General features: G+C 41.8%; 2 protein-coding genes across 3 annotated transcripts; one reads left to right on the forward strand and one right to left on the reverse strand.

Annotated features, from left to right (window-relative positions):
- The first annotated feature begins 653 nt into the window (after positions 1–653).
- Positions 654–14,760, forward strand: bace2 (beta-secretase 2). The gene is made up of 9 exons (XM_068708398.1): positions 654–1,197; positions 5,713–5,801; positions 6,036–6,252; positions 8,760–8,891; positions 9,535–9,669; positions 9,947–10,048; positions 10,435–10,584; positions 10,701–10,869; positions 12,556–14,760. The coding sequence occupies exons 1-9, from the start codon at positions 910–912 to the stop codon at positions 12,792–12,794; spliced, it is 1,521 nt and encodes a 506-aa protein (XP_068564499.1). The 5' UTR covers positions 654–909; the 3' UTR covers positions 12,795–14,760.
- Positions 14,601–20,763, reverse strand: LOC137870913 (transmembrane protease serine 2-like). 2 transcript variants are annotated; one of them, XM_068708419.1, is made up of 13 exons: positions 20,453–20,762; positions 20,053–20,197; positions 19,446–19,538; positions 19,233–19,346; positions 18,643–18,772; positions 18,430–18,540; positions 18,287–18,330; positions 17,716–17,878; positions 17,456–17,628; positions 16,703–16,804; positions 15,928–16,070; positions 15,065–15,217; positions 14,601–14,723 (listed from the first exon to the last, which is right to left on the reverse strand). In XM_068708419.1, the coding sequence occupies exons 1-13, from the start codon at positions 20,465–20,467 to the stop codon at positions 14,706–14,708; spliced, it is 1,404 nt and encodes a 467-aa protein (XP_068564520.1). In that variant the 5' UTR covers positions 20,468–20,762; the 3' UTR covers positions 14,601–14,705. The 2 variants fall into 2 exon arrangements, with proteins under 2 accessions (XP_068564520.1, XP_068564512.1); XM_068708411.1 differs by lacking the exon at positions 14,601–14,723 and having other exon boundaries at positions 15,035–15,217; positions 20,453–20,763.
- Position 20,764: the final 1 nt, after the last annotated feature.

Genomic DNA, 20,764 nt, shown 5'->3' on the forward strand with positions numbered 1-20,764 from the left:
AATTAGATTAGCGCTGTAAATGAGGACACATTAAGCGAAGTAAAAAGCTGTGGAACAATGTCTAATTTTGGTGACGCTGTTAAAAGAGGAGACACACTTCCCGAAGTGTTAAATTACCTGTCCGGAGTGTTCACGTTATAGTGGGAAGTTGTTCCCACTCCCTGGTAGGTTCAAATCTGTCACCTAGTACCCAGGAAGTGTTGAGAACAGCAGCGTCAAGGCTGTAAAAATAAGACAAAGTTTGAATTCAAAATAAAAGTTTTCACAATACAAAAAATAAAACGCTCAATGACACAATACAAAAAAGACGTCTACTAGATCAAATGCAAAATGTTGACATAACATATACTACACCCTACATATGAAGCAAGCGCCACAAGGCATTTCAGCTAAAGGGGTTGAAGAATATACTTATTGCACATATGTTTTCCTGGTATAGTCTGTGATGTAATTTTAGTATTTTCTTCCCTTTTATAATGATGCATGTGGCTCTTATGGCTATATTAAAAATGTCTGTCCTGTTTTTGCGCTATAGAAAACAATAAACACTTGGGTTTACTTTAATTTGAAAGTTTACATAACCGGAAGCCATGTTTCCTATTTTGGCTCGCTTGATACAGTTCTCCAACTTTAGGGCTTTATTGTAGCGAAACTATCTCGGAGTTGGAGACACCGACTGCAGTCAAACAGCTGTTACAGTGCTACTCCTACTGTGTTACCATGACTGCATGTTTGACTCGTTACTGACGGTGGAGAGGCAGCGTGTCCGTGATGTCCGTTACCGTAGAGGCGTTTCCATGGTGGTCAAACTGAAAGCTTAAAGGAGCAAAAACTTTGAGCAAGGAGACTTTTTTTTTTTTTCCTCCCCCGAGACTTTCCCCTGTCATCACTAGACAACGTAACAAAGCGATGGCACACACTACTGTTTCGATATGGGCATTTTTTTTTAGCTTATACTTCGGTGTGTCAAAGTGTTACTTTGCTATACCGCTCAAAATATACTCAGGGAGATACAATGTATCCTCGGATCATGCGGATTTGACCCGGAGAGTCGCGTTAACGGCGGATGGAACCGGCCTGTCTTTGGCCTCTGATCCAACCGGTACCGTGAATTTTCTGGACATGGTAAACAACTTGCAGGGGGACTATGGAAGAGGCTACTACATAGAAATGTCGATTGGTACTCCAGGTCAAAAGGTAATGTTATCACAAACATTGTTTACTTTTAACTGTTTTTGTTTGACACCTGTATCATTAACACAGGTGTGTTTTTTCAGTTTTTATTAAACTATGTAAGGTTTTCAAACAGAATGAAACTGCATGTACTTATTTCTTTTCTCTACTTTCCTTTTTTTTTTTGTTTCATTGTGTGCACACAGGGTCATGTGCTATATTCAGACACTTAAAGCTATGTCAAGTGTGTGTGTGTGTGTGTGTGTGTGTGTGTGTGTGTGTGTGTGTGTGTGTGTCTGTGTCTCTGTGTGTGTGTGTGTGTGTGTGTGTGTGTGTGTGTGTGTGTGTGTGTGAGAGATTGTGAGAGAACAGAAGCCGGTCCGTCCACAATGTGACCCATTCAAGGCGGCTGAGTGTTGATTGCTTTACCCCCAAGGCTCATGCAATATTTCATATATTTACATTATACTTAATGACAGTTTTTTATGACCCAGACAGCAGAACAACGACCAGGGTCATGGGAAGATTAGGGCATATTTTGCTATCACAAAATCAGCTCTTTGCCCCCAGGCTGGCCAGGGAACATGCTGGCAGGATGGTTGCATTAGCTGCCTCAAGTCTGCACAGCCTTTGGGTCTGAAGGTAGACTAAAGCCCCGCTCACATGCACTCACGTGATGCTGCCTGTGAGGACCTCTCTTTCTTACCAGGCAGCTGATGGGGATTATGAGGCTCCCAGGGAGCAAAGAGCAGCTCCACAGTTTAGTACAAAAACAGCACGAGCCCTCCAGGTACATTCCGCTGCTTATTTTCTTTTGGTTGCACGGGAAATAGGCCTGTGTAATTTGCTGTCGTTTTATACTGCTTGTTATGTAAAGTGCCTAACGAGATCATATTAATGATTAAGGGGGACTAACTGGTCCCGGAAGAGTTGGCATGGGAGGGGGGGCGGGGGGGATTCTCCCAGTCACTATTAAAAATACATGACGCAGTAGGGTGTTGTAGGTTTAAGGCAGTGCTTTGCCATTGTGTTGTAAGAAGATGCGTTTGAAATGGAGCTTAATCCGAAGGTGAATTATCTCATTAGTGACTTGACCTGTTGTTGCTGGGCCATCTCAAGTTAAACAGATCAGAGATTTTAAGAGTCTTTGGTGGCAAGGCTCAGATCGTCCGGCTCACAGAGGCTTACCTGGCGCTATACCTGCAACGTCATAATGCAGTACTTGTAAGAGTACCGTTCCCATGAAATACTTTACAACCAGTCCATAGTTGCACTTGGGAAAATACACTTAATAATATCTGCTCAAAGGAGGAAACTCTCCAAATCTAATGTTTGTTAACGTTGTTATTCCTGTGGAACAACTGCATAGAGAGCAACTAGTACACTAAACTATGCACGCCCTTTAACCAGGCACAGGTGTGTTTGCTTATCAGTGATCAACAGTCAACCGATAACTGAATGAATAACAACAGATTTACAACAGTACAATCAGACTACTTCGTAGTTAATACCCAGTAGAAAAACTGATTCAAAAGGATCACTTCTCAAACAAATCACCGGTTTTATCTTACAAGAAGCAACTCAAAAAATCCTTTATTCCAAATGGGAGTAAATATAATAATTCATTTCATTTCTTGATCATGACAAAAGTATATTCGTCGTGTCTACTTCTCCTGTACTTGATCAATGATTGTACAGCGAGTCTCAACAAAACATTAACATATTTTATGATTGAGCTCATTTAGGATGCTTGTGCTGAATCTCTACAGTGTTTTAAAGATCCTCTGTGTTTTATAATGAGTAATTTAGTAGGACAAAAGTTTTTAGTTATTTATATACAGTATATTGGTGTTCTGTATATGAAAGGCATCTTTGATGGCAGGGGTGTATCACCTGGTGAATTCTAACAGACCGTTGTCACATTTCTAAAAAGCACAGGCGCAACTTAATAAACACTAACAATGGCTCAGTTTCCTGTTATGACATGACACAATTAAAGCTGTGACAAAGGTCTATTTGGGATCCGTGTCAAGTGACTTGCTGTCTGCACAGCCTGAGGAAGCTCAAGAAGAAGGGAACATTGATTTGAATACTTAATGTTTTTAACAAATACTACTTTGAATATTCTACTGATGGATGATGATGATGTTTTTGAGGAAAACATCAGTTCCACCTCTTGATATTTCTCCTCTGATATTCCAGCCTTTATACTCATGCGCCTTGTGTGTTTTTATGGTGAAACCATTATATCCATTTTTTTTTGTGCCAGCAGAGCTCCATCCACGTTGGTTGAGATTGGTTACGCGGTGCCAAAAAATGTCCTGTAACTCAATACTATTGAGTCATACTCTCAATATTATTCCAACTAAATAATGATGTGATTACAGGGCTGCGGTGTTAAACGAGGCACTATTCAAATGAGCCAATAATTGCCGCATCTGTTAGCAATGCGGCACAGCCGGGCGGAGGTGTCGGATGGAGAAGCCTCACATCTGCTAATTGGTACAAACAGGTAGCAGATGCACATTGCCGCCACGGAGCCACTGCCAATTAGACAAGTGAGCGCTCAACTGCAGGCTGCCGCAGCAGCAGCGGGGGTGGAGATTTCGCCTGAGGCTCAGCAGCCGCGCTAAGGGAGGATAGTGTGACCAGAAAAGATACGCGGTGCGGGGATCAGGAAATGCCCCTGCTCCCCCCTTCCCTCCCTCCCTCTCACCACGAGGTTTCAGTATTTTCCAATCTGGCCTGTTTGGTCGGTTCAGGCCTTGTGTGAGAGGACTGATGCCATCTGCACGGCAGCAGTGGGGGTTTTAGATGGCACAGCCACAGTGATAGGGACCAGGGCCGGTCCAATGAGGAGGAACTGATAAGCCTGACTCCCATTGGACGGGCCAACCAGGGCTTCCTGTGCCCGACTGAACCGGTCGATAACACACTGTTGATAATTGCAGGGTTTCCCCCCTCCTCCCCCCCAATTGTTTTATAATGACTTCATGCACAAATGAGCACAACAGTGGGATGTTGGCTAAAATAAATAATAATAGTGAGGAAATAGTGCGGTGTAATGATGAACATGCTCCAGTTCGACATGGTTGAGGCGTGATAGGCTCGAGGAACTAAGCTTGAGGAAGTGGATTTCTTCACACAGTTATTGGAATTCCTGGTTCCTTTGCCTGTCAAAACACTTGTTTTAAATAAACTACTTCCTGCTGTTCTGGTCTTTCGAAAACAGGGGTAGGCAACCGTGTGCAAGAGCTTTTTTGGATGGGGTTGTTTAAGTGCCCTCTCATTCCCATACTACCTCTTTCCCAGCATGCTGAATGAACCCTTTTTTTTGGAATAAATATTTCCATCGACTGTGTCATGTGACATCATTGAAAAGCTACTGTATAGACCTCTTTGTTGTTGAGTCATCCGGTGGCCATGGGGCATTAGCTTCATGACCCCGTCATGGTGAGAAACGCTCGCTGGTGAGTGTTAATGTGGCCACTGCTCAGTAGTGGAGGTGACAGAAGTCTGCAGGCCAATTAGTTCCTGCTCGTTGACTTGATGCCTGGAAGACAAGATTATCTCAACTGCTGTTAGCTGGTCTCCACTGTGGACATGACACACACACACACACACACACACACACACACACACACACACACACACACACACACACACACACACCGGCATGGCTGGATAGGTCATACAGTCATGTCCGTAGCTAGAGGCAGTCATGATTGTCTCACAAATCACACAGAGAGCAATTATATTAGAGATGCAATAGTCATTTTTTGCAGTTTGTGCAACACCGGAATCTCTATGAATTGGCGATACTGCAGTCAGTTTTTTGTTGTAACTTATTCAAGTTAATATGAAATTTCTGCTTATGCCCAGTCCCATAATGTTTACGTATGATATCAACAAATGCAGCTGTAAAGTGCACTCTTCACTTCAGTTTTGAGTTAAATATTTGTGACAATCGCAGCTAATCGGCCTGCAGCGAACACTGAACGAACACTGACCAAATCGTTTACCGTCTCTACCGCAAAAAACATTTTGCGTTGCTTCCATTTTCCATTATCCATTTGTAACACACATGTAACAACAGGCATTCTGTTGATTAAAGTATGTTTTTATAAACTCTTTCAAATAGACGTGAATCCTCCCTAACAGAAATAAAACACAAATTTTTTTTTTGCTTTTTGTGTCATTTTTTTGTCTATCTTCTTATATTCTCTCCTCACTATTTACAGATTAATTTCCTTATCATGTATTGTGTTTTTATTTACTACATTTAGTTTTTCTTGCTGTTCTCCCTCCACGTCTTCTGCTCATCTTCTGCTATGTCCTCCTCTAATTACTATTATTTGTACAAACAGAACCTTTAATGTCTTAGTGGCATTTTAAATGTCTTCTTAAAGTCTTCTCATCAATGTGTCGCACTGTTACTTTTACCCTGTGACTCAGCAGCTGTGTGAGGTCGGGTGGGGTTGGCCTGAAGCAGATTAACTGGACCGGTTGTTCAAAGAAACTCTCCCTTGTGTGTTTCAGGTGAACATCCTGGTGGATACGGGAAGTAGCAACTTCGCCGTGGCTGCAGCTCCACACCCATTTATCACTCACTACTTCGACACTGCCCTGTGAGTGGTATTCCCCCGCATCTTAACTTCCCTTGAAAAACCCTGAATGCGATACACAAACTCTTGGAAACATCATGCCAATATGAATGAATTACATGATCTGTAATGTAATGTCTGTCTTACATGTATCTTTTGAGATATTGCAGTCCTAGTCCTAAATTACCACACTTTTTATCTACCTACCACAGGCCTCTGTAATTATTCACACTGCTCGCCTTCTTCCCCTGTGTGTAGCTCCGGTACCTACCAGACATCTGGCCGGACTGTGGCTGTCAGGTACACTCAGGGAAACTGGGAAGGTGAACTGGGCACTGACCGTATCTCCATTCCCAACGGCCCAAATGGGACTTTCACCATCAACATAGCTGCCATCCTGTCATCTGAGGGCTTCTTCCTTCCTGGGGTCAACTGGCAGGGCATCCTGGGCCTGGCCTATCCCATGCTGGCAAGGGTGAGTGAGTGAGTGAGTGAGTGAGTGAGTGAGTGAGTGAGTGAGTGAGTGAGTGAGTGAGTGAGTGAGTGAGTGAGAGAGAGTGTGTGAGAGAGTGTGAGAGAGAGAGAGAGGCTCTTAAAGTTTAAATCTTACTTTGAATGTTAGTTTAAGGAACAGGTTTTTTGTTTTTAAATCTGCAGTCCCAAAACAATACAGTAAAATACAATGCAAACAAAAGCAAAATAGTCTGCAGAACAATACATCACATACAGAAAAACACCATACAAAATAAGCTTTACATAGTCTTCATGTTGGAAAACCGTTGGTTTTGATCAGTGATCACATGATTGTTTTTTCTTGAGCTTCTTTTTTTTTCTTTTTTAAAGAGTATTTCTGTTGCCTCTCCCGGCGGCTCGTAGCTTACTGTGCTAACAGCGCAAACTACAGCAAAAATAGCAATTTGCTGTATCTGTGGAATGATTTTTCCTGAATCCAAACTGCATTGAATGCAGTAGAGACATGGAACTTGTAAGAGTCCACCCTCTTTACTTCCTCCCCCTGGATGACGACCAGGACAGGGGTCCTCCTGTTCCTCTGGTATTCCACCACAAGCTCAATGGTTTTGCTGATATTGAGCTTCAGGTGATTGCCGTTGCACCATGTGATGAAGCTCTCTATCGGTCCTCTGTACTCTATAATAATAGTCTCTAAGTGAAGATAGCATGCTTCTCACAGGAAGTGATTCACTGGAATCATACATGTTAGTATTGTGAATACTTCCATTTCGCCAAAAGAAAATACACTTTTTATTAACTTTCTTAATAAACTTGACTGGTCGGTGGAGGCGTTCTAGTTACAACTTGTTTTTTTGAGGTCTGACTTTGTGTCGCGATCATTGAGAAATATATCATGAGGTAGGATTGCCATTCTTTGCAGCAAAGAACTAAAAGCAGTGCATATCAACAGTAAATGTTTGGTATAACTTTTATATGAACTTCATAAAATGATAGCGAAAAAGATATCGGGTTTTATCAAGTTAATCAAGCAGTACTACATGACTTCCTGCTGCCTTTCAACAGAAACATTTCATGTTCAGGATTTATTTTTAGCAACAAGGGTGTGATGCTTTTGCGTAATAAAAAAAAAAACTAGTCAAAAGTATTACCCTGTTGTACCAGATCAGTGAATTAGTCTGTCATAGGTTAATTGATTAATTTCATTGGATAAAAACTACATATGAATATCCGGCCTCCTCATTAGAAACATCTACATTTCTTTATTGTGTGGAAGAAGCACATTTTCAGAGTGCTCGGCTTTTTTTCAGTTAATTTAATTAATTTACAAGACACCTTATATACCAGGGGGTGAAAACAGTAAAAACTCCCAGAACTACTGTATCTCTGAACTATCTCTTTCACCAAATCAGGCAAACCTAGGCTGTTCTATGTGATCCTCCTTTGAAAACTAATGTTTTCTCACTTCCATTCTCTGAGCCTCCCCTGAAACTGTTGAAACCCTTTGCTATACAGTATGTGTGAAGTGTGACACAGGCACAGAAACCAAGGTGTCTTTAACGCTATAATATAGTGTTGATGGGACGAGGATGACATCGATGACATTCATTCATTCTGCGCCGACCACAGCAACCTTTGGTACCAAATGCCAGGGATTGAGGGGCGGATATGCTCACACTGACCACTTTGTGCTGCTGGCGTCTCCTGAGAGTTCACGTTCAGCTTGCCCAAGGGCTGTTTGTCATGCGTGACTTGAAAAAGCAGCACTGAGATGAAAACCTGAAGAGAAAGAGAGGAGAGAGAGAGAACATCCTTTAGTCAAGGGGCACAGCACCATCTCATTCACAAGTCCACACACGCATTCTTACGGATACACTCGTACACAGTGGTCAGAATATTGTTTCAATCACAACCTTTTACTTTCTCTGTTTTGAAATCTAATTTAATATTTCTGAAATACCAGCAGTAAACTGACAATACTGACAACAGGGAGCTAACAACGCATACGTCAGCTCTGGTGGTGTTTCATCTGCAGAGCCAATGTTTCAAGGGCTGATGAGTTCAGTCACTTCCACACAGTGAGGCATAAAGCTCATTAATTAAACTCTGGTATCGGATCGGTACTTAATATGAGCTGATACCCAAAGCCCAGGTCTCGGTATCGGGACCGAAAAGGTTGGATCAGTGCAGCCCTAGTTTAAGTGTAACTTTGTTAAGTATCAGTTATAGTAGCAAACCAGCGTATTTTTCCTGTTTCTTGTAAATTGGTGTTAAACTTCCTCGCTGTTATTTCCTGTTTCTTAAAGACTTTGTTTCCCTATGTAATCGTGTTAAGAAGTCTCAAAAAATTGTTTTCAGTTCAGTTGTGTATTTCTTTAATTCACACCAAACCATTTTATTTTTTTTCTGTCTGTAATCATTTATTTTACTGGCTGTCTATACTTAATGTACTCTTAAGTCAATATGGATAATCATGTGTTAATGATTGCACATCTCCTGTCTCTCGATTAGCCGGACTCGTCCGTGGAGCCCTTCTTCAACTCTTTGGTGCAACAGCTGGGAATTCCGGACATCTTTTCCCTCCAGATGTGTGGTGCTGGACTTTCAGCCAGCAGCACAGTGGACCCCCCTGGAGGAAGCCTTGTGAGTAGTCAGGAGGGGCTGAGTGTGATCAAATGAATTTATCCAAAAAGGTTTGATCAAAGGCAAAGACCTTTGACCTAAGCAGTCTTCTGGCCCTTATTTTAGACTTAGTAACACCCACCTAAATGTGTATTTTTGTAATGCAGTCTGTGTCCATTATGTGCTTCACTCACAGTGGACTGGGATGTGGTTGAGCACTCAGACAAACACTAAAATCCTTCACTAGTGGACCAGACATAGCAGCTGAGAGCAGTTTATAAACGTAATGGCTGGTATCCTCCTTGTCAATGTGGTTTCTCCACTGGAGGCCCAGTCTAGTTAGAGTGGAGCTAATTAAGCTAAGATAGCATCCTGCTGAGAGCAGGTCTGTTGCTGTTACACAAACGGCCTCGGTGCCTCGCTCACTGCATCTCCATCATGTGACCCACTGACACGAACAGATGGATAAGGTGTGTGTGTGTGTGTGTGTGTGTGTGTGTGTGTGTGTGTGTGTGTGTGTGTGTGTGTGTGTGTGTGTATTCTGCCAAATTGTGGAGGGATCATACAGACCTTTGCTAGAGCGTCCTCTTTTAAGATTTTCACCATGTTGTTGTTGTTGTAACCCATAGATGATTGAAGAAGTATTGTTTTTGTCCTTCCTTAGATCATGGGAGGGGTCGAACCAACTCTGTATCAGGGGTCAGTGTGGTACACCCCTATTGTAGAGGAGTGGTACTTCCAAGTGGAGGTTTTGAAGCTGGAGGTTGGCGACCAGAATCTGGAGCTGGACTGCAGAGAGGTATACTTCAAACTAAACTATATCTTGTGTTTGAAGCAGAAAAGCAATAAGTTGGAAACTGACAACATTCTTTTTTTTTTTTCTTTTTTTTATCAAGAATTATGAGTTGATTGTATCAAGGTTACAACAAGGAAATGAAACTTGAATTTGAGACGCAGTACTGCAGGGGAATGTATTCAAGAGCTTCCTCGTTTTACATTCTTTAGTTTGCTCAAGGTCCTCCACACTGAACTGAGAATAATACTACTGCACTTCACTCTTTCTCCCTTTCTTTCAGTATAACATGGATAAAGCCATAGTTGACAGTGGGACGACGCTGCTGCGCCTTCCTGTCAACGTCTTCAATGCGGTGGTAGAAGCCATCACACGCAGCTCTCTGGTAAGCTGCCGTCTCTCCACAGACGGTGATGAAACATGTTGTCAGAGCAAAGCGATGCAGGCGAGGATAGCACACGCTCGCTGCTCAAGGACATGGTGGCTTTGAGAGGAAGGAGCAGGAGTTTTTCTGCTAGAAAAATATGTGTGTGCGCGGCCATGCTTTTTTTTTTCCTCTTCTGTAACTGCACATAAACAGTACTCAAGGTTAATTTGAACCTGGAAGCAACATTTTCAATTAATGTACCCACATCCTTGCAGATTAATCCCAAGTGGGGGAAATCAAAGAGAACACAAAAACCTGTTTTGATGCTGTGCTGACCTTCTGATTCTGTGTGTTTGTCCTTCTGTCTCCCTTTGTGTGTTTCTCTTTGTTTCTCTTTGGTTCAGATCCAGGACTTTTCTTCAGGGTTCTGGGATGGCAGCAAGCTTGCATGCTGGATGAAAGGAGAGACCCCCTGGAGGTTTTTCCCCAAGCTGTCAATCTACCTCAGGGCCACGAACACCAGCCAGTCCTTCCGCATCACCATCCTGCCTAAGGTACCGGGATAAACACAAACACATAAACAACTAATCGCTTCTGCTCCATCAACACTAAGAGACACAAGCACTCGCTGTTCCCCTTTTAATCTCTTAATTTGCCTGTCGTGTCACAGCTGTACATTCAGCCAATCACAGACGTGGACGGCACCTTGGACTGCTTCCGCTTTGGATTGTCTTCGTCGGCTAATGGCCTGGTGATCGGCGCTACCGTTATGGAAGGCTTCTACGTGGTGTTCGACCGCGCCCAGCGGAGACTGGGCTTCGCGCTCAGCAGCTGTGCAGGTGAGGGTTCATGCAAGACTTTCACTAAGACGGCAAAGTATGTGAAACGTATCGCTGCATGTGTCCGAACATTGTAAGTCAACAAATGGGCTTACAGTGTATCTTAAAACACTGGTTAGAATAATAGTAATCTGCAAACAAGACGGTATTAAATTGTTCAGATTGCCATCCCAATATTTTCATATTTTTGTCAGCCTTATGATAACATTTTGTATGTGGTTTGAAATGTGTGTGGCCAATCTCAGTATGCTAGTTGTAGTGTTTTCTTTGTAGGGAAGTGCTAAACTCAATTATTCACAGCAGAAAAGACTGACGTTTGCACAAACAGGGCTGTATTTATACTACATAATCAACCAAAATCACCAGAACGCTTGATATCTTATTGACTGTCAAGTGTCAGCAACTACTCATACATATCTATATGCTACGTATCGACAGCTAATGTTGCTGATGATATTGCTTCAAGACATTTAACTTTTGACAAATAGTCCAGAACTCTGTAACGTGCCTTTATTAGCTGATAACTTATGGAAAAGCAAACGGTAAAGTACAGTACAAAGTATTATTTAACATTACTCGCAGGTTCACTGATGTCAGAGAAATTCACTCAAAGCCGATGTAAAAGTCATTATCACAGGACATTTATCCTTGCAAGGAGTCAGGGTTGTACACATACAAGGTAACGTGTCACGACTGCTCAGAGTTTCAACTCCAAGGCACTGGGTTATATAGTTGTAAACACACACACACACACACACACACACACACACACACACACACACACACACACACAAGGCACAGGACGGCCTATGACAGGTTCCCTTCACATGAGATAACAAATGGGCTTTACATCATACAGGGGAGAGAAGTACACGGTATCTGGTTCTTCGCTTAACACTGTTCTCGCACAAAGGTCACCCTTGGTAACAGAGGAAGCCATGGTTATAACTTATCTTAGGACAGAAGCTAGATTACTCTTCCCCCTGACCCTTTGGCCCCTTAACATGCGATCACTTGTTTTCCCTAAGTGTCAAAGGAAGTTCACTCAGTCAGGTCACATGCGGTAAGGCTTCGTGAGCAGATAACATCTTCGATGTCAAATAGCAGAAACATAATTAGTCTTAGATTTCCTCCAACATCTGATCAAAACCCAGAGAACATCCTGCTCATCAGGACCTACACAGCAAAAGGTTAAACCTTTTAACAGTCACACTTCCCTGTAGTTCTGTGCAAATATGAGCTTGGGTAGGGCTTCCAACTCTCATCTTAAAGCACAAAGATCACCTTTGTTCCGTATTAAGCAAACAGACTTGGCAGATGTAGGCTGAAGGTTAAGGATGCAGGCTTGTGACAGTAGGGTTGCCAACTGTAATTTCCGAGCTGGCTGGTGAAATCTAGACAGAGAACTATTCTCATCATCATCTATTGATGACTTGTCCATGTATAAAAGAATTAACCTCGAAATACTTCAATGATGCCGCCAGTCTGAGACAACGGTCGCTGTTTTAAGAGGCTCACACATGAGAGTTTATAGATGAACATGTTTGAGATACATTTATTTACGGCTGAGGTTGATTTAGGTTTTTATTGCTGGTGCATAGATATTTTAAGTTTTCCAGCACATTTATATTTTACTCGCCAGTCCGACGTGAGACGCGCAACGATCTGTCTTGTATCCCTCCGCAGTGAGCGATGGAGAGGCTCTGTCAGAGATCGCAGGACCCTTCTCAGCGGCAGACGTGGCGGCCAACTGCTCCGGCGGGAAGCTGAAGGAGCCCCTTATGTGGGTGATCTCCTACGCCCTGATGGCGGTCTGCGCGGTGGTCCTCATCATCCTGCTGCTCCTGCTGGTCCTGCCCTGCCGCAGGAACCGTTCCGGGGAGATCACCGACGAGTCGTCTCTGGTCCGCCACCGCATCAAGTGACTGAGGCGAAGCGGATGGGCGGACAGGGAGAACAGCGGGCGGAGCCCATCCACAGCGGTGCAGAAAGGGGTGAGGCTCGGCCTGCACCAAACAGGGACGCGCGCCTCTGAATGTCTGACTGATTCGAGACTGCACTCAACGGCTTGGCCCGTGGAGATAGACACAGACCGGTCAACCGCCTCTTGACAGGAGAATCCAGCCTAAAAACAGCTGTATTTATGGTTCCAATTTCTTGTTTGAGGGTGACTATTGCTTATTCTCACGGGTGATTGGTGAGACCATGTCATGTGTGACACAGGGGAAGACATTCAGCTTAGTAGTAGAAGAAGAAGAACAGATGCAATTTCTCAAAGTCAGTAATGAGATGTAGCTACGGAGCAGTTTTTAGTAATGGGTGTGACTTTACTTTTTCTCAACTGTAAAGGCAGACAGAAGGGCGAACCAAAGTATAAAACACTTCATCACAAAAAAAAAACTCCAAACGCACACTAAACAGCACACCAGCAATGACGTATGACCGTATCATAAGAGCTAAGGGTGGAGTCTTCCTTACAGACAATCACAGGACTGCAGGTGGGGAGGACATACTGTAAACACTTCATGCTCAACAACCATTGGTGCATTCTTGAACAATTTAAAAGTTACTGATTTTTTTTCCAGGCAAACAATGTGCCTTTACAGTCTGTTTTTTTTACAGTCTGTCATCAGTTTCTTGTGCCTTCTTATATTTTGAAGTTACCCTCCAGTCGTCTGTTGAGTGAAATTGATGCCTGTGTACGTTGAAGTTAAGGGGGAAAGCTGCTCAAACAATCAGTCAATAGGAAGGATATTACTAGAGGTTACACGCGTTTACAGTGCCTGTAGTGCCATCAAGTCTCAGCTCACTGCTAATAGCAAATGATAAACAGTATCAGCAGTTTGAGACTCACTCTGCTGAATTGCACTTTGTTTCTTAAGTCAAGCAAAAGTGTAATATATAGCTAAAGATCAATATTTCTCAATCTGTTATGCAATTTGTCGTATTAATGTAATCTTACTAATTATATATGTCCAAGTTTATATTTAATTCTCTTTGAATGTGATTTGTATTCTTCCAAATGTTTGCTTTTTAGACACTAGTTATTCAAGGGTACATATTTCTAATGCATATTTTATACATACAATAAATCAGAGGATTTTTGACACATTGGATACGCATGCTCATTGTGGCTACCTGTGGACTACAGTTTGCTTTCTTGCAAAGCTGAACGACTTGTTAGCGAGAAAAAGTTGTCATGCGTTGTGTTACAGTCTCTTTATACAAAGTATCAGTGGTTCAAGCTGCACAAATGTGTCACTGTTTGCCAAAATGTAAAGTTGCCAAATTGAAGCTACACTTGAATCTTTGAATGTCACCTACTGTATTTATAAGTGTATTTCTTTTCTGTGCCAAAATCGTATTTGTGCTGTAAATAAAATAACTTTGGATCAAATCAAAGATGTAAATCATCTTGAGTAAATAAAGGTGTGTTTTTGTGAAAGGTTACTCAAGAACAGGCTGCATGTGGTTTGTGAGTGACTCGTGGTTTTGTTCTGTTGACGCACGGCATCTACCACCTTAAATATCACTATTAATTAAATTAAACACTTCAACCACATTTACACAGACTATAATTAAGACTATATACAAATATATAAAAATAAAACAAACACAAATTGTTCTGATGAGATAACAGGAAAACATTGTTCAATGGAGCTTCTTAAGCAAATTTGAGCATCAACAGTAAATTTAAATTATCAAAACACGGAAGAGTAATATGTAGAAAATACAGATATTGTTGAGGCATTGATATAAAAATGTATCTTTGCACACTTAAAAAATAAATTGTAAACACAAACATCGCAGATGATTCATCTTTGGTCCTGTCATCCTCAGACATCTTGATGCTTCTGTAAAGAAAATACAAAATAAAATGAACAAGTTGTTTTTTGTTTCATAATTGTGGGTTTTTACAGCCGTAATTGAGATTAATTGCTCACTACACTACAAAAACTCTGCTTATGTTAAAGCTCCGCTGTGTAAGTTTTATCACTGTACGTCCAGCATGTGTCGAGCAGTATTACATGGAGCACCAGACAGATAAACCTTCTTATTGCATCTGGTCTTCCAAGCAGATTACACCAAATGCTACAAATGATCGGTACATACAGTACATGGAAATCCTCTGCGTCAATTAGAATCTGATTTTGTTTAACTGCCTTTACAAGTCCAATCTTTCATTGGTTTTTACCCTCATCTGATTGTAGATCCAGTCCAGAAAATAGGTGACGTTGCCATAAACGGCTGGTTTGTTCTGCTCAGTGCAGTGTTCCCCCCAAATACTGTCCCCTATGAGCCACCATACTCCATCCTTCAGGGACACCAGAGGGCTGCCGCTGTCAGTCTGAGAAAGAGTTCAGCACAAAATTGATTGATATTTTTATGAACTACACACTCTGGAAGACACATGTAACACTTATCAAGACTCCCACATTAAAGATCAAACACATTACAATGATCTTAATGTCTCTTTTGGTGAGATTCAAAGGGTTTTCATGCAGTGTCAGAAGCATTAAGGTCTTTCAAGGATTTCTGAGGTTCATAAATAAAACATGATATCATGGTCAGCTGCCACCTCAGTGATCTAACTTTACATTCATTGTTGACTCGACTGTATGAGGGGTTTGTTGTAAGTCACAAAGTGGAACTGTTTATCTAAAGCTTTCACCATGTACAGAACATAATGCAGGTCTTGTTGGACTAGGCCTCAAAGCAAGTTACATAAAAGCATGAAAAGGCTTTTTAAAGTACAGGAACTGCTCAATTTGCACCAGAAAATATCTCATCATAAAGAGTGTTTGTTGTCGCTTTGGCTGAACTCTCATTTCTTTGAGTACATTGTTCTATAAGATCACTTCTGTATTTCAAGAATGTATTTACAGCTAATATGTAGACATATTAACCCTGGGGGCAGTCACACTGCAACCGTCTGGTACTTACTACAAAATAAAACAAATTGTGACATGTTTTAATACGTGTATCATTGTCTCATCAAAATTTAAAATGTATTCATGTTGGTTTTTAGCATTTAAATCTGTGTGTGGTTTGTCTTACATGGCACACGTTGGCTACTGCCTCCGTCTCTCTGGCACACAACATGTCCTGTGATATCCTGCCATCGTGAGCGACGGACTTGTTACAGTCTGCAGTATTTATGAGAGAGACCTGAGCCTCGATCAGGTGTGGAGAGCCAGAGTCTGTCAAAAATAAATTCATATACATTGTATGTGATAATAGGCAGTGGTGGGAAGTGGCAAAGTACATTTACTGAAGTACTGCACTTAAATAGAAATTTGGAGGTGCTTGTACTTTATTTACTTTGCAGAATCAGATTAATAATAAAAAATATAGTTTAAGATTAGATGAGACTTTATGACGTCATTAAAACTATCCTCATCTTTACAAGCTGTGACATTAAAGTGATGTACTGTACACAAAATGCATCAATATGTACAATCCAATGATATAATATATATATTCTGAAATGGACCATAATGCATAATGAGCTTGTTTACTTTGGGTACTTTAAGTATATTTAGATGCTTCAAAAGTACTTGTCACAGAGTATTTCTACAGTGTAGTATTGTAACTTTTACTGAAGTATAATATCAGAGTACTTCTTCCATCACTGTTAATCAATACCATTGAGTGCAGAGTGGCAATTTTCCAGACTCTGGTGCCATCCAGTGGTAGTCAATGTAACAGACAGCAGTGAATGCTATTGCTTTTATCTTTAACCACTTCTAAATTGGTTTAAAATTCTAATATCTTTAAAATGTCTTGTCGTTGAATCACAACACATAACCACATGTAACCATAACTGTCTCACCTCCATTCACTGCGAGGCTGAATCGTGTTATCCAGCCCTTCTGAGGATCAGTGATGTTTACGCCAACATTTGGGAGGCACACAGGTCTGATGTTACTGGAGGCTGCCGAAGGAAAGAATATGTCTGTTGTCATTTATCAGCTGGTTTCCACAGAGGACAGGATATACACTCAGTAGCTAATTCATTGGGTTCACCTAGCTAAAACTAATGCAGTCCAATGCAGCGGTCCTGCAATAAATCCTCCCTTCATGACGGTTAACATGTTCACTTCCAGTTACAATTGATTCAGAGAGGTGTTGAAAAAAAAAGACATTTTTGGAGGCTTCATTTTGTGGTGCTGTTGAGCTGTATTACATTATACAGAGAGGTGTTTCTGGTATTTAGTCTACCCTCACTGATATAAATGGGGTGGACAAAATAATAGAAACATTTGACAGTATAAATACATCCTCAAAAATGATCATACACTTGAACCAACAGCGTTCTAAAACAGTTTCAACAAAAACTGAACATAATAACATTCATGAAGAGAGAATTTATAGCAGGACTGCCAGGATAAACTGGCAACTGAAGGTATATAAGAGATATACGATAAGCATTATTTTGTTATTACACTAACTAGAATAACTGATTACACAAGGACAACCCTGTGTTTTTATTGCTGGTCACAAAAAAGATTTAGGTCTAAGTTCAATAAACTAAATATTCATCAATGCTTTGCGTCGTTGTGTATGTAAATGTGCCTTTAAACACCTGTGATGTCCAGACGTTTAGAGAGCCTCATCAGAGCGATGTCATTCCTGCGAGTGACCCAGTTAAAGCCTTCGTGGGCTATAACCCGGCTCACAGAGTAAGCCGGGTTGAACAGGGTCCCTAGTGGATCCACTATCCCAGCGTACGCTGCCCAGTCTTCAGGGCTGGAGGCCCTGCAGGGGAGAGACACAGCAGAGAGTAGATTCAAGCTGGATCAGGCCACAAATGCTGATTCAAGAAGTGTGGTGAAAAGGCCTCACCTGGCCACACAGTGTGCTGCAGTGACTATCCAGTAGGGAGAGATGACGGCTCCTCCACAGCGGTGGGAGCCCGCAACCTGCAGGCTGACCTGCCACGGCCAGGCCCCCGGTGAGGCCTGCTGGCCCCCAGAGGCCCTGCTGGAGTTCACCCCACTCCCACAATCTGAGGGCAAAACTGCTGTTAGAGAGGACGCATTTCACTGCTACAGGGCTTTTACAAGCAGGTAGAAAGAGGGGGCACAACTGTTTATAAGCAAGCACAGTCAAAGTGTAGATAAAAGCAGTGTAAAGAAGAACTGTAAAGAGGAGAGCAAACATGCAGAACAGTGAACTGAAAGTGAAAAATTGTTTTTTTAATGTCATTTTTGCATTTAATTTGATGTATGCACACAACATATAGGAGACCAAAGGCACTGCAGAGAACACTTAGTCCTACATATTATTTCTCCAAAAACCAGCATGTCTTAGGTATATACAATATGAAAATCAAAAACCTTCAACTGCAGCAAATAATCAACACAAATGCAGATCCAGTACCACCCACCCCTTACACGTCATAGTGTTAACGTACCAGTACAGCGCAATGTCACCGCACTGTTGTTGGGACAGGTATTGCTGCAGATGGCAGAAGAAAAGACATTTGAGGTGTAATGAGGTCCATGTTGATTTAGCATGAACACATTTACACTGGTTCATCTGCACCGGTTCACTAACCTGAGCACCAGCTGTTGCAGTATGGAAGCCTCAGGGTTGAAGTCAGACTTAGCTATTAAATACCCTTCATCTGAATCAGTCTGCTGCTGGCCTGATTTGAAATATGTGCCCCTGTCAAACCACATAAAGGAAAATATACGGCTTCAGTTAAACACACAAATCCTTCACATGTCAGACTATAGAGGGAAAAAAAAGAGTGAAGGAGCATCTTACCGGCTGAAGCCAACATGCTGGCAGCTCGCTCTCCCCTGCTGGTCGGTCCAGCCGTGAGAACAAACAGTCCTCCAGTTTTTACTCTGAGTCGAGTAGATCTGGAGCAGGAAGCTGGAGCCATGCAGCCTCACTGAGCACAAACAGTGGGAAGTATCGGTGACCACACTCAGGTAACATAACAGAAAACTGACCTTTAACAACAATGTTCTCTTTGGAGTCTGGAGTAGAGCAGAGAAGTGTGATGCTTTAAGTGCAGATCCTAAGTAGTCTTTCTCTTAAAGTTCCTAGATGACACTTTTTATATGATTACTATCAACACTATTAACACTAAAGATGGCCAATTTAAATTATGTGGAGCTACAGGACAATCCTGAGCAGCAGTGTGTTAAAAGGATGTTAACAAATAAAGGCACTGATCTTAGACGTAATCTATAATCTAAGGCTGTAGAGGTTAAAGTAAAAAACAATGTTAAAGTGTTCTTTTAGCTGTAACAGATCTGTAGCTTGGTTTTATAAATATAAAGGCGAGTGAACATATTTTCAGGTGTGTCTCCTCTCCCGCACTTTGGCCCCTGGAGGAGCTTCTTTACCACAGTTAGCTTCATCCTGGCCTGAACGACAGTCCGTCACTCCGTTACACCACTGGGACTCCCACACACAGCTCCCGTCACCACACTGCATCCCGTGCGCACAGGACGAGGAGACTGAGGCGACAACGGGCAAGAATCAACTCACAGATTTCAGGTTGTAAAAGCACATGAGCCATTGCAGCGGACACAGTGGGGATGAAAACCTGCACTCACAGTAATAAGCGAGGAGGACTCCAGCCACCAGCAGGAGGAGCAGCAGGGAGATCACAGCAGCCACAGTGAACTTAACACACCTCTGTTTCACACCTGACAGGACGACATACACACGCACGCGCACGCACGCACGCACGCACGCACACACACACACACACACACACACACACACACACACACACACACACACTGTGACGACTGGAAGCCCATTTACACACAGCTGACCCACTTGCTAAATGTTTTTAATAAACGCACTTTTCAGCCAGGCTTTATCTCATTTAAAAAAAAAAATTTTTTTGTTCTTTGCTGTTTAAATAAATCGGTAAATAAAATATATGAATGCATCTCTATGGAAGTACTGTTGTTGTTGTATTAGGCTGACATACAGTTAGTAGTCATGAGTTGACCCCATTTATTTTGTAACTAACATAAAAAAATTATAGTTTATTTACATTTTGGGAATTTTGTTTAACATTTGGTACAAACAGTAAACATTGAAATAAAAATGTCATATAATACATTGTGTTTTGGTTGCAATTAGTCCTTCTTTGCACAAAGTTCCTCTTTTAGAATCACGTTAACAGTATTGAACAGGAGACTGGCTTACTTTTGTGTTTGGGACTGGAGTGGCTGATTTCAGGGGGAGGTTTCAGGGCCACATGATGAACATACTGAGGCTTCTCATCTGATCGGCTGAGTGGAGGAAGTTTTCTCTCATCTTCTTGGATGAAACTAGGACCTGAGTCCAGGTACTGTCAGTAAAGTGATGAGACAAGAGAGAAGCTCTAATACTAATGCTGCTTGTAGTGAATGGGATTTAAGAATTTGAGTTAAAGAAGAAAAAAAAGCCTAACTGTACATGAGAGATTGTCCAGTTTTTCAAATATATTATCATATGCATTTTACTCGCTCACATTTTTAAACTTATATTTTCATTACTGGCATTATTATAGTATGAAATGGACTTAACCTTCTTCAAACTGATACAAATAAAATTAAAAACTTACCGGATTGGTGGTCATTCTCGGTTTAACCAAAAAATATCTTACAATCAACTGATGGGTGCAGTGTGAAAAATGTCCTCCGGCGATATTTCAATCGTCAAACTTGCATGTAAATAATCTGGTCAACAGTTATTGAAGGTACAAGATAAGCTCTGCTCTCTGAATATATCTCCTGTCTGAGTTCTCACATCAGGGCGATGAAACAGAGTTTGTATGATCGTCCGAGTGGCCGCTCCCCACACTTCACTGATCGCTTTAAAACTTCCCTCCTGAGCACACAACGGGCACAATGAGGACCGTTGCCTCGTCTAAACA

Source organism: Cebidichthys violaceus, unplaced genomic scaffold (assembly GCF_023349555.1).
Source record: "Cebidichthys violaceus isolate CVI_PGR_0920_01 unplaced genomic scaffold, fCebVio1.0.p SCAF_1, whole genome shotgun sequence".
NCBI lineage: Eukaryota > Metazoa > Chordata > Actinopteri > Perciformes > Stichaeidae > Cebidichthys > Cebidichthys violaceus.